We start from the raw sequence: 12,434 nt of genomic DNA on the forward strand, positions 1-12,434 counted from the left end.
TTAAAAAAAAAAAAAAACCGGGTCTCGTCCGGGTTCGCCCGGGTCGCCCGGGTTCCGGGTCGACCCGCCGGGTCGCCCGGGTTTGGCCGGGCTGTTGCAACAGCCGGTCTTTTATTAAACCCGGACCGGTCCAGCCACCGGGTCGACCGGGTCCCGGGTCGACCCGCCGGGCCGGGCCGGGTTTAATAACTATGCCTAAAACGTGGGTGCCTTCGCCTTCTCTTTGTCTCCTCCTCTAATCTCTTTCTTTACTCGTGAAAAAAGCTCCATCATCTTTCAAAACTCAACTTGTCTTCTTTGAATTCAATGTCCAAAGCGTGATATTGAGCTTGGCTACACCTAGTAACCACAACAAAACCCTATTCTATTCTAGTACTCAACTTGAAACTTTCTCTATGTTTCTATAAGTATAGACCATTACCTTTTTATCTTCACTTACATTGATTCCCTCATCGCAGTATGGTAACCATGACATTGTCTAAAATTTTCCTTTTGGCTTTTTCTTTCTTCTCTCTCTTCTTCTTTACTTACACTGAAGGGAGAGTTCATGCCAAGAGTAGATCAAAACACTCGGACATTGTTTCCCACGTTTCACTACCTCCTGCTCCTGCTCCTCAGGCGCCTGTTAGTCCAAGTTATTATAAGGATTCTCCAAGTCCTAGTCCTAGTCCTAGCCCAATTCAAAGAATTGCAAGGGTTTACAATGTGCTATCTTTTGGTGCTGTTGGTGATGGTGTAACAGATGATACACAAGCATTCAAGATGGCTTGGGATACTGCTTGCCTGCAGAATGAATCAGCTATTCTACTTGCTCCTGATGATTATTCTTTTATGATACAGCCTACTATCTTTACAGGACCTTGTAAAACTAGCCTCGTGTTTCAGGTAATTTCAGTAAAATAATAACTAAGCTAAGACTGGCTCTAAGTATTTTGTTATGGAATTGAATTCCAATATATATACATTATTAAGTGGGAGAAAAAACTGATTGGTTATTTTGCTTTATGAGAAGATTGATGGAACTATAATGCCACCTGATGGACCTGAATCATGGCCTAGTAAGATGAACAAGAGACAATGGCTAGTGTTTTACAAGATCAATGGAATGTCAATGCAAGGAGGTGGTGTTATAGACGGGAGAGGAGAGAAGTGGTGGAATCTGCCATGCAAGCCTCACAAAGTAAGTCATTAATTTTAGGCTCTATTCGGCCTGTGAAAACACTTTTCAAAATGAGTTTATATTAAAATTATTGTAATATACTTAAAAAAAAACTATTAAATCAATAATATTTTTAATATAAATAACTAATTGCACTGTATTATCAAACACACGTGGTATGTGGTTAGTTAATTTCTTTAATAGTTCTCTTTTTTTTTTTTTTAATCTCTCTAACTAACTTGCTATGCTTGCAAAATTTAGGGGATTAATGGCACAACACTTCCTGGTCCTTGTGATAGCCCAGTTGTAAGTAAAAGAACTACTTCTGCATGATGAATCAAGGGTTTCATGAAATTTTACAACCTTTTGTTTTTGCTCTATAATTAATGCAGGCTATTAGGTTTTTCACGAGCTCCAATTTGACAGTCCACGGACTCAGAGTGAAGAACAGTCCCCAATTCCATTTCCGGTTTGATAACTGTCAAAATGTTATTGTACAAATGCTTAGCATCAAATCACCAGCTCAAAGCCCTAACACAGATGGGATTCACATAGAGAACACATACAATGTCCAAATACATAACTCTGTTGTATCAAATGGTATTAATTCCTTAGACTACAGAACTTTTCTTCATCATCTCCATGAATATTCACTCTCTGAGTTCCATTATTTCCTCTGCTTTTTCTACTGCAGGTGATGACTGTGTATCAATTGGAGCTGGTTGTCATAATGTCGATATAAAGAACATTACCTGTGGTCCAAGCCATGGCATAAGGTACATTTTGTTAAGCTTTTGCCTAAATACTTTCTCCCCAAAAGATGAGTACAGAAGTTAGGCGCCTCCAAAAAGGGATTCTAATGCTCTAATTTCAACTTCTTAGCTCAACTTACAGTGATCCAAGATTTTTAATGCTTTGTGACTCATTGATAATGTCACCCCCTAATCTATCCATAAAACTCAGCAACAAATTCGACGAAAAGTAAACAGGAAAATCTGGCAGCAGTGAGGGAATCGAATTTGCTATGTTGCCAAAGTCATTTATTAGCATTGATTCGAGAGATGTTCAAAAAAATAAACATTTGGTGTCTGATATTATTGTTGTTGCAGCATTGGTAGTCTTGGAATCCGCAACTCGCGAGCATGTGTGTCGAACATAACAGTGACAGATTCAGTAATCAAGTATTCCGATAATGGTGTCCGAATTAAGACATGGCAAGGTGGATATGGTTCTGTGTCTAAAATCACATTCCACAACATTCACATGGAAACAGTTCGCAATCCAATAATCATAGACCAGTATTACTGCCAAACCAGGAATTGCACTAACCAAACTAGTTCAGTTTACATTTCTGATATTTTGTACACAAACATTAAAGGTACCTATGATATTAGGAGTCCACCTTTGCATTTGGCTTGCAGTGATTCAGTTCCATGCACCAACCTCAGGTTATCAGAAATTGAGTTGCTTCCTGCTCAAGGACAATTTATGGCAAATCCATTTTGCTGGAATGCTTATGGGGCAATGCAGAATCTTACCATTCCACCAGTTTCTTGCTTGTTGGATGGGATCCCACAATTCTTACCCCAGAACAATATTGATCAGTGTCAGAATAACTTGTATCAGACCCGTATGTAAAGTAGATTTAGTTACATGTCAGAGACCAAAAGGCTAGCTATCATTGCCTAACATGGAATTAGAGGTTTTAGTTCAACAAAATTAATTGCACCCTATTTCATGTTTCAAACCTTATAATGGAATGGAGATGTCAGATTTCTTGGATCTGCTTGTTATTTGCAACTAATTGGTTATTGCTATAGAAGAGAAGACAAAAGGGACGAACAAGAAATTTAGATTTCAAGAAGTAGGAACAGAAAATAAATTCTAAAAATTGAATTCTTATATCAAACAGTTGCAAGTTAATTAGAGGATTATCACTTTGGTTGAATTTGATTAATGTTTCATGAGAGAAAAAACAAATAAAAAAAAGCTCTAGGTTGGTGATATAAAAATAAATATATATTAATAATTTGTTTTTGGGATTGTTTTGAAGTGATTTTATATCCTTTCAAAATAAAAAATACTAAAAGACTTGTCTTTTCTACCCAAATTATTTTTGTCTCCTTTTTGTTCTAATTCAATAACCAAATGCTATAAAAAAAAAACATTTCCAAACAATAATTTAGTGTAAATTTAATAAATTGGCTGGGTAGCAAGGATGAATCATAGTTAATTTGCCGGATTCCAAAAGCACACCAAGCAAAAGAAAGGGTCTATGGGGGCACCAAGAAAGGATATTTTTCTTCGAGAAACTTGGGACCATAGGAGCCAAACTTGACCTTTACGGCTCAGACATAAATTCCCTACCTAAAGCTCTCACATTAGAGACACCAAATACCCCCCCGTGGGCTAAATGGGATGGAGGAAAAGGCGAGCCCAATTCTCTACTGGATGAGTAGTTGCCTCATTTTCTAGACTACAGCCATGCCCAAAGATTAGCCTATGAACATAATACTTTCTCTTTTCCACTAATTTTCAAAATGATGCAATTAAAATACTTTAGGGGCATAGTTGATACTACAACAATAGTTGGGGGATGGATTTGAAGTTTGCCTGAATTGCTTTAACAACCCAAAATCCTGATGCTTGATAAAGGACTCGGTATGGTGAGCAGAGCCATAACCATAGTGTTGTTTACCTACCAAAAATGAGAAAAAGAAGTTCTTACACCTAAACGTGACGATGATTACTATTTTTTTGAAGTTTTTTAATTATGATTTCATCTATTATTTAACTGGAATATAATCATATTTTTTGTGTCCAAACTGATTTACTCAAAGTAGAATAATTTGATTAATTAGTAACAATAATTATTGTTGTAATTGATTAGTGCATTGATTCTTAAAAAAATACAAGGGTAGTACGCCATGCACTTCTCCTACAATACTTAAACCTTTTTTCCCCTTGAAAACTTCAATTCACATCTGTTGATCTTCAATAGTAGTTACCAAACCTTTTTGCCATGGATAGAGCTGGTTTGGTTGGAGCAGATAGACTCGCCTATTGTGGAGCATTTGATATCACATACATGGCTCCATCTGATGAAGCTGAGCTGATGCACATTGTTGCAACAGCGGCAGCCATAGATGACACAGAACCCGCTGCTTCAGGTTCCCAAGGGCAATGGAATTGGAACAATTCTTTCCCCGAACAACAAAGTAACCGCACCGGAGGTCAGAAAAGTGAAATGGGGTAATTGTCTCTGGTACAAATCTTATCAGGCAATTGGCTAAAGAGCATGAGATGCCAATTACTGTGGAAGAAGGTTATATCGAAATGTATCTGACCTACATCCAAATGGCGTACGTGTGCTCGATTTCTTGTCACAAAATAACATAAGAAGAAAAAGAAAAGGAAGAAGAAGAATAATTGTTTGAGTAACTTGTCAACATTGTAATTTTACATGCAGCAATATCTAATTTTAGAATCCAGAGAATTGTCATGTTAGTAATTTAAGGAAGATTAGCTAGAAAGTGCATGTATCTCAGCCTAGAAAGTGCAGCTTTACCTATTCTTTTATCGTCACTGCATCAGCTGCTTCACCACTATTTAACCTACAATATGAATAGAAGTAATCTTTGCAATCTTGATTGTTTCCAAAGAAATCACTCTTCTCATTGTTAGAGATAATCGTTGTTTTCGCCATTTTCATGGTGGAATTCGCTGTTGTGCAGGCTATTAATGGTGACTGATTCTGAGTGACTACTCTGTTGTGATACGTTGCCTTGCTCATCATGTTGTGTTAAGTCACAAGATACATGGGCTAATTATTAGAAAGCCATGACTTAAGGCTTTGAAACTGGAAAGATTTAGAGGTGATGCATTCATCATTCTAGAATTGTATCCAGTTCAACTGTCAAGCCTAACAATCCATTGGGCTGCAAAGAAAAAAGAGCCCTCCAGGAACTGATGGCTCATTTGGTTACCAGAAACATGAAGGTAAGAATGGAGTTCAGGAAATCATAAAGTTGATGAAACGAGGACTGCTACTCCATCTTGAGGAAAAGCAGCATTTCTCGCTGGCACAAGATTCCAATTCAGGACGCGACATTGTACCGAAAATCCTCAGTATGAACATGTTAAATCTCAAAATCGAGGCTGCGCATGGGATATATAGCATCATAGTCTCTTTGAAAGAATTGGCTCTAGGATTCAATGTGGAGTTTCATTTCGTACTGCAAGATAGCGCCAAAGAAAAGAATAGAAGCTCCCTTGTTAGTTGTCTTCAACACCTTGCCTAGAGAATAAAAATCATATCCTAATGGCACTCTTTTTCTCTGGAAAAATAAAACACATTATTTTTTATATTTTTTTAATGGAAAAACACATGATTGATTATATAAACAAAAGGGACTAAAAACATAAAACACCATGTAACCTTAATGTAACACATAGAAGAAGAAACCACGAATAAATCTTTACAGATAACTAATTAAATGCTATTAAATATATAATTTGTAGTTTTATCAACTGGGTCTGTACAGACCCTTATCAAACTATATATAACTCTGTTTCACAGTTGAAGTGATACTACAATCAAAATCACAGGCACAGAGATTAATTCATGAAAACAATTTCTTCTCTTTCCCGCCAATTTTCAACTGCTAAACAGACAAAACCCTTTTCTTTAACAACCCAAAAACCTCAACTTTCCCCAAAATTCACAGCCCTAACAGAAGACTTGTGTAATAAAATTTTGGACGTAAACCCAGATGCCAAAACACTTAAAAAGCTCCATTCCAAGATTTTAATTGACCAAAACCTTCACCCAAACCCTTCACTTGGCATCAAATTAATGAGGGCTTATGCCGCTTGTGGTGAACCATGTTACACACGCCACATATTTGATGAAATTACTGACAAAAATGTTGTGTTCTTTAATGTCATGATTAGAAGCTATGTTAACAATGGTTTATACCAAGATGCTTTACTTGTTTTCAAAACCATGGCTAATCAGGGGTTTTATCCTGATAATTATACTTATCCTTGTGTGTTAAAGGCGTGTTCGGTGTCTGGGAATTTGTGGGTTGGCTTGCAAATTCATGGTGCTGTTGTGAAACTTGGGCTTGATATGAATCTTTATATTGGGAATGGGTTAGTTTCCATGTATGGGAAATGTAAGTGGTTGGATGCGGCAAGGCGAGTTCTTGATGAGATGCCAGGGAGGGATATGGTTTCTTGGAATTCGATGGTTGCTGGGTATGCACAAAATGGGAGGTTTAATGATGCATTGAAACTTTGTAGGGAAATGGAGGATTTGAAGCTAAAACCTGATGCTGGCACAATGGGAAGTCTCTTGCCAGCTGTGACGAACACATCTTGTGATAATGTTTTGTATGTTAAGGACATGTTTGTGAAGCTGAAAGAAAAGAGTTTGATTTCTTGGAACGTGATGATAGCAGTGTATGTGAATAATGCAATGCCTAATGAAGCAGTGGACTTGTATTTGCAGATGCAAGTGCATGGGGTTGAACCCGATGCTGTCTCTATTTCTAGTGTGCTTCCTGCTTGTGGGGACCTTTCAGCTGCGGTGTTAGGAAGACGAATCCATGAATATGTTGAAAGGAAGAAGCTTCGGCCAAATTTATTATTGGAGAATGCATTAATTGATATGTATGCAAAATGTGGATGCTTAAAGGAAGCAAGGGCAGTATTTGATCAAATGATGTTTCGGGATGTTGTGTCATGGACTTCTATGATCTCTGCTTATGGCATGAGTGGCCAAGGTAAGGATGCTGTGGCTCTCTTTAAAAAGATGAGGGACTCAGGTTTTACTCCAGATTGGATTGCTTTTGTTTCTGTTCTAGCAGCCTGCAGTCACGCAGGATTGGTTGACGAGGGGAGGTATTGCTTTAATCTAATGGCTGAATATGGGATAACTCCAGGGATAGAACACTATAATTGCATGGTAGATCTATTGGGACGTGCTGGGAAAATAGACGAGGCCTATCATTTGACCAGACAGATGCCAATGGAGCCTAACGAAAGAGTTTGGGGGTCTCTGTTGAGTGCTTGTCGGGTTTACTCTAACATGAATATTGCACTTTTGGCTGCTGACCACCTGTACCAGTTAGCTCCTGAACAGTCAGGGTATTATGTGTTGCTATCCAACATATATGCAAAGGCTGGAAGATGGCAAGATGTGGAAACGGTTAGGTCAATCATGAACAGCAAGGGAATCAAAAAAATTCCAGGCAATAGCAATGTTGAGATCAACGATCATGTTTACACCTTTCTTGCTGGTGACCAGTCTCATACTCAATCAAAGGAGATCTACAAGGCGTTAGGTGTATTAGTTGGAAGAATGAAAGAATTAGGTTACATGCCTGAAACTGATTCTGCTCTTCACGATGTGGAAGAGGAGGACAAAGAATGCCATCTAGCAGTTCATAGTGAGAAGCTGGCAATTGTGTTTGCCATTCTGAATACAAAGCCTGGAAGCACAATCAGAATTACCAAGAATATTCGTGTTTGTGGGGATTGCCATGTTGCTACCAAGCTTATATCCAAGATCGCTGAACGAGAGATCATCATTAGAGATACTCATCGTTTTCACCATTTTCGTGATGGGGTTTGCTCCTGTGGGGACTATTGGTAACTGATGTTGAGCATTGTAAGTCAGAAACATAATCTGACATGATCAAGGACAGTTCTGAATTCTGATTATAATCATCTATCTTAGATTATGTCTCGGATTAGGATTATTTTTATTAGCGTTGCAATTTTAAGGCTACGAATAGAAGGTGTATTGAGCATTTATCAAGCAATAAGAAATATAAAATATCCAACACCTTTAAACTTTTCTGAACCTCCTCTCTCTTTTTAGCTTTCATCACAAAGCCACAACTTTGGCGTTGAAACTGGAAAGAGTGGGTGGCAATGCATGTAGCATTCTAGATTTCTAGTTCAGATTTCAAGCCTTAACAATCCATCAAATGGCTCAAATTTGAAAATTCAAGTGTCAATTTAAGAAAGTTGAAGTTATTCGGAGCAAGGGATCGAGCATACAATGCACGAGTTGTCAAGAACTGATGGTCCATTTGGTTACCAGAAACAGGAATCCAAGGGAAATCAGCGAGCCAGAGTGGATCGCGAAGTAAATAGAATGGCATATTGTATTCCATGATTGTGCCTTGCTACCTTTTGAGAGTCTTCACATGAAAATTTACCCTTTTTATTATGAGATAGGATTTCATATTCCAATTTGAGAAGGGTAAAATTCAACCGAGTTGTCCACAAAAACCCTTTCGGGAGCAATATTGAAAGCACAAATTGGTGGAGGTAGAAGACATGTAATGTGTACAATGAATAAAGATAATAGCGAACTGAAATCTCTTATTCATTCACATAGTAAACTGATATTCAAGAACCTTTCAGTCAGTTGCCAAACCTTTTGGGAAAGGTCGATGAAAGTACATGAGAAGTCTTTGAGCAACCAATTAACACACTTTTTTTCATTCACCATACACCCATTCGTTTATTAGAACATTTCAATACAAGCATCCACCTTAACAATAGTCATCCATAACTGTACAAGCTTAAATGCTTGTGGAGATTAAGAGCAAGATGGATGCTAATAGATATTATTAATACAAAGAAGCAAGTACCTCCAACAAGGAAGCAGCAAATTGCATTTGCGTCTCCTCATCTATGGTCAAGAACAGAGGTACATGCACAAAGAGAGACTTTGTCCCATTTTGCTCTGCGAACCGAAGTGAATGGTAGTAAACATAATTGCATACAAATCGGCCTGCATCATCAGATGTCATCACCTCATAGCCTTTCTTTGTCAAGATCTTTGTGAGCTCCTGGACGGGAAGAGTGGTCTGTGTGCATTGAGAAGAAGAAACCCTTTTATAAAGTGCAACAGAACAAAGGTAACAAAAACAAAATGCATCCAAAGATATCTCTACATCCTACCTAAAAAACAGAATTAGAACCTAGTACAGTATTTTTCACAACAAAATGTTCTGGACAAAGAAAAGCAAAAGACGCTACAAGCAGAGAGGATAGTTTTCTCTTCATTTCATTTGCTTCGCCTGGCTCTGAAAGGGTAACTCCCACATAATAAAATAGATTCTAGTTTACATAGTCTAAATGGTATAGTTATTAGCTTCCCCTGATCCAATTTCTCTTCTTAATGGCAAAGAAGTTGCAAAGAAAGAAATATTGGGATCCATAACCATTGATGGGTGACATAATCCAAATTACTGTCACGAAATTTCTTGATGTTTACTTTGCCTTTGACAATTGGACGGTGAATTAGCATCTGAAAAGTTTTAGATGTGATGGTCCCAAGAAACAGATGGACAACAAAAAAGTGCACCTAAAAAATCAATCGTATAGTTCAGATACTTCCTGTTAGCATAAATTGCGTGGTTTCAAGTCATGTCAGCTTTCAAACTGAAGAAAGTAGCACAGAGGCTTCCAATGAAAGAAGAAAAGGCAGCTTCTATTGAGCACCAAATCAATAGCATAGAGGCTTTACGCCACCTAATACCTTAATGATTTGAAAAAACCTAAATCATAATAAGATGCAATAAAAAAAGCACTAACAAATTGATTAATTCTATTTGCCAGCCGACATAGCATCTACTTTTTGAAAGATAAAGGAAAAGAAAAGGTAAATTCAAACCCAAATATACCTCTCGAACTCGTGAAATTCCACCATCTGAAGGAATGATGGGTACTTTCTGCAAACCAAAATAATGGAACTCTAAAAACACAAAAAAATTTAAAAACTCAAAATCACTAAAAGAAAAGACCTTAATGATTTGTCTAACCTGTGGCTTCCATCCCAACTCATCTGGACAGCGAAAAGTAGCTTCATTGACAGCTTGATGCTCAATGGCAAATCTTGTTGCCCCACTATTGACCCCAAAGTGTAGCTGAATGAATCATTTGCAAAAACAGTATCAAGTGGTAAGCAGAAAACATAAGATGTTGGAAGGAGTCAGACAAGCAATATACACGAAGCTGAGATATGAAAGAAAAGATCTATGGATGTTACCCAAATGATTCTTCCAGGACTTGAGGATTCAGAATCCTTCGAGTTTATGGAAGATTGAAATATTTGGTAAAGTGGAGCAACCGCTCCTTGTCCTGCAGACTCGAGAACACTGCAACTCCCCAGAATCACGCCTTTTGGCATGCCCTTCTTCTTCATGTACTCTTTTAGATTACCAACAATTGTCTCAGTTGGATTCTCAGCAACTCCATGGAATTTCTTGAATCCAGTCACATGGATTGTTACAGCTGGAGGCCCTTCAGACCCCATTAACAATTCACTTTTTCAAGATTTACTTGATCGAAAAGGTACTATAGCATGAAAATTAGATTGAAATCCAAGCACCTGCATGATTCAACAAAAAATCAGGCTCATCAGCCACGCAATTAGAATCAGCTAGCGATAATAGAACATAGAACTACTACATTTCCAATCATTAACATTCGAAAACAAATTACAATGCCCTTATACCTTGTTATAGTCAGTGAGAAAACAAAAACAAACTCACTCCTTAAACCTAATATCCTATCAAATTTGGCTTAAAAATTACTGAAAATACATCTGCAGACATAATTTAGCTATCATGGCAATGAATTTCAATAATAGAAACACTAAATGACTGGAACCTGAGCAATTCTACTCTTGATGAAACAAAATTTCACGACTTTATATGGAGAAATTGACAATCCAAGTACTATACTGACAGAACCAATAGCCTCAATTCAAGATAAAACACAACAAAGGAGTAAAGTTTACATCTTTGTTGATCAAAAGAACAATAAACAAAGAAAACCATCAGAATTAAAAAAAAAAAAATTGTGGACTAATAACATATCTTAAGATTCTGCAAATGAATCTGATAATCTAATCCAAAATCATTTAAGTACACAGCTAAAAAAGATCACACCTTTGAAAGAAAAAACACAACCCCAGATGAAATAAACCACCGTAAATCCAGCTGTACTCAAAATTCAAGTTGGTACACAATCAGAAAACAACTGATCAAGGACCACCCAGATGACCATATATATCAGAAAAACAATCAAAACCCAGAAATCGATAAAAACAAACGGGACCAAAAGCATCTATCTTGAAATTCAAAAAGAAGAAAAAGATAAGACCTTTCCTAAATTTTCTTACCTGTAATCTTCAAAAGAAGGAAAGTAAGAGAGGAAAGAAAAAAAGGGTAATGAGTGACTCAACCACCAGTCTTATCTATTGAAAAAAGTTGATTTAACACTAATGAAGAACTGATTAAGATTCCAATCAGTTTATAAGAAGAGAGAGAGAGCGTGAGTGACAAAGGAGTTGAAATGTTTTTTTTTCTGATAGGTATTAAAAATATTATTATTATAATAAAGAATGTGGTTTTATTGGAGAAGGTTCACTCTAATATATATATATATATATATATATATATAAGGTAAATAAAAATAATAATACAACAAAAACTACATGTAATTTAGGTATTTTTTATTATTTATTTATATCATTATGGTAGTAAAAAATAGGAGTTACCTCTGTTACACATATAGAGAAATGAAAAGCATAATAACTAAGGATGTATTTAGAAACGTGATTAAAATTATATTTTTTAATATTAATATATTAAAAACTTAAGATATTGATTTTAGCTATATATTGGATGTTTAAAGAGGGTAAATGTTTTTCATCATAGAGTTAAAAATGTGTTATTTTAAAATTTTAAATATAATTGTTACCTATTTTCGAGTTTTCATTTGAATTTTAGATAAATAATTTTATTTTTGTTAAAACAACTTATAAAACTTAAGATTTGAATGTTAATAACTAAGATTTTCTCACGGATGTAATAAATATTTTTTTTTTATGGTTTTTGAATCTTGAGTTTTTTTAACATATTAATTTTATGTTGTATTTTCTATTTCCTTAACCAAATATGTTTTAATCTCTTTTATATTTATAGTTTTATTCTAAGACACTAATTATAAAATATAAATATTTCATATTATAATAATCAAAGAAATTATAGTAATTAGAACTCCAACAAGCATTATTAAATAAGGTTATCAGATACAAAAACGTGAAGCTAGATCTAGTTTAGCATAATTTATTTAAAACTTTAAAACTTAAATTTTTATTAAAATTAAAATATCACTTTCTTAATTTTTATTATAATAGTTGTTATTTTTTAAATATTAATATATTAATATATTAAAATAATTTGAA

General features: G+C 35.8%; 3 protein-coding genes across 6 annotated transcripts; 2 read left to right on the forward strand and 1 right to left on the reverse strand.

The window, feature by feature from the left end:
• The first annotated feature begins 206 nt into the window (after window positions 1-206).
• Window positions 207-2,941, forward strand: LOC7466847 (polygalacturonase At1g48100). The gene is made up of 6 exons (XM_002306995.4): window positions 207-885; window positions 1,013-1,180; window positions 1,421-1,465; window positions 1,552-1,759; window positions 1,854-1,935; window positions 2,269-2,941. The coding sequence occupies exons 1-6, from the start codon at window positions 460-462 to the stop codon at window positions 2,795-2,797; spliced, it is 1,458 nt and encodes a 485-aa protein (XP_002307031.4). The 5' UTR covers window positions 207-459; the 3' UTR covers window positions 2,798-2,941.
• A 2,620-nt stretch (window positions 2,942-5,561) lies between these two features.
• Window positions 5,562-8,025, forward strand: LOC18098494 (putative pentatricopeptide repeat-containing protein At3g49142). The gene has a single exon (XM_024601251.2). The coding sequence runs from the start codon at window positions 5,784-5,786 to the stop codon at window positions 7,815-7,817; it is 2,034 nt and encodes a 677-aa protein (XP_024457019.1). The 5' UTR covers window positions 5,562-5,783; the 3' UTR covers window positions 7,818-8,025.
• A 620-nt stretch (window positions 8,026-8,645) lies between these two features.
• On the reverse strand, window positions 8,646-11,564 carry LOC18098495 (uncharacterized). Of its 4 annotated transcripts, none has more exons than XM_006382235.3 (5): window positions 11,367-11,564; window positions 10,230-10,571; window positions 10,003-10,107; window positions 9,865-9,912; window positions 8,646-9,045 (listed from the first exon to the last, which is right to left on the reverse strand). In XM_006382235.3, the coding sequence occupies exons 2-5, from the start codon at window positions 10,494-10,496 to the stop codon at window positions 8,806-8,808; spliced, it is 660 nt and encodes a 219-aa protein (XP_006382297.1). In that variant the 5' UTR covers window positions 10,497-10,571; window positions 11,367-11,564; the 3' UTR covers window positions 8,646-8,805. The 4 variants fall into 4 exon arrangements, with proteins under 4 accessions (XP_006382297.1, XP_006382296.1, XP_052309060.1 ...); XM_006382234.3 differs by lacking the exon at window positions 11,367-11,564 and adding an exon at window positions 11,134-11,349; XM_052453100.1 differs by lacking the exon at window positions 11,367-11,564 and adding an exon at window positions 10,853-11,119.
• Window positions 11,565-12,434: the final 870 nt, after the last annotated feature.

This window comes from Populus trichocarpa, chromosome 5 (assembly GCF_000002775.5).
Source record: "Populus trichocarpa isolate Nisqually-1 chromosome 5, P.trichocarpa_v4.1, whole genome shotgun sequence".
NCBI classification, from domain to species: Eukaryota; Viridiplantae; Streptophyta; class Magnoliopsida; order Malpighiales; family Salicaceae; genus Populus; species Populus trichocarpa.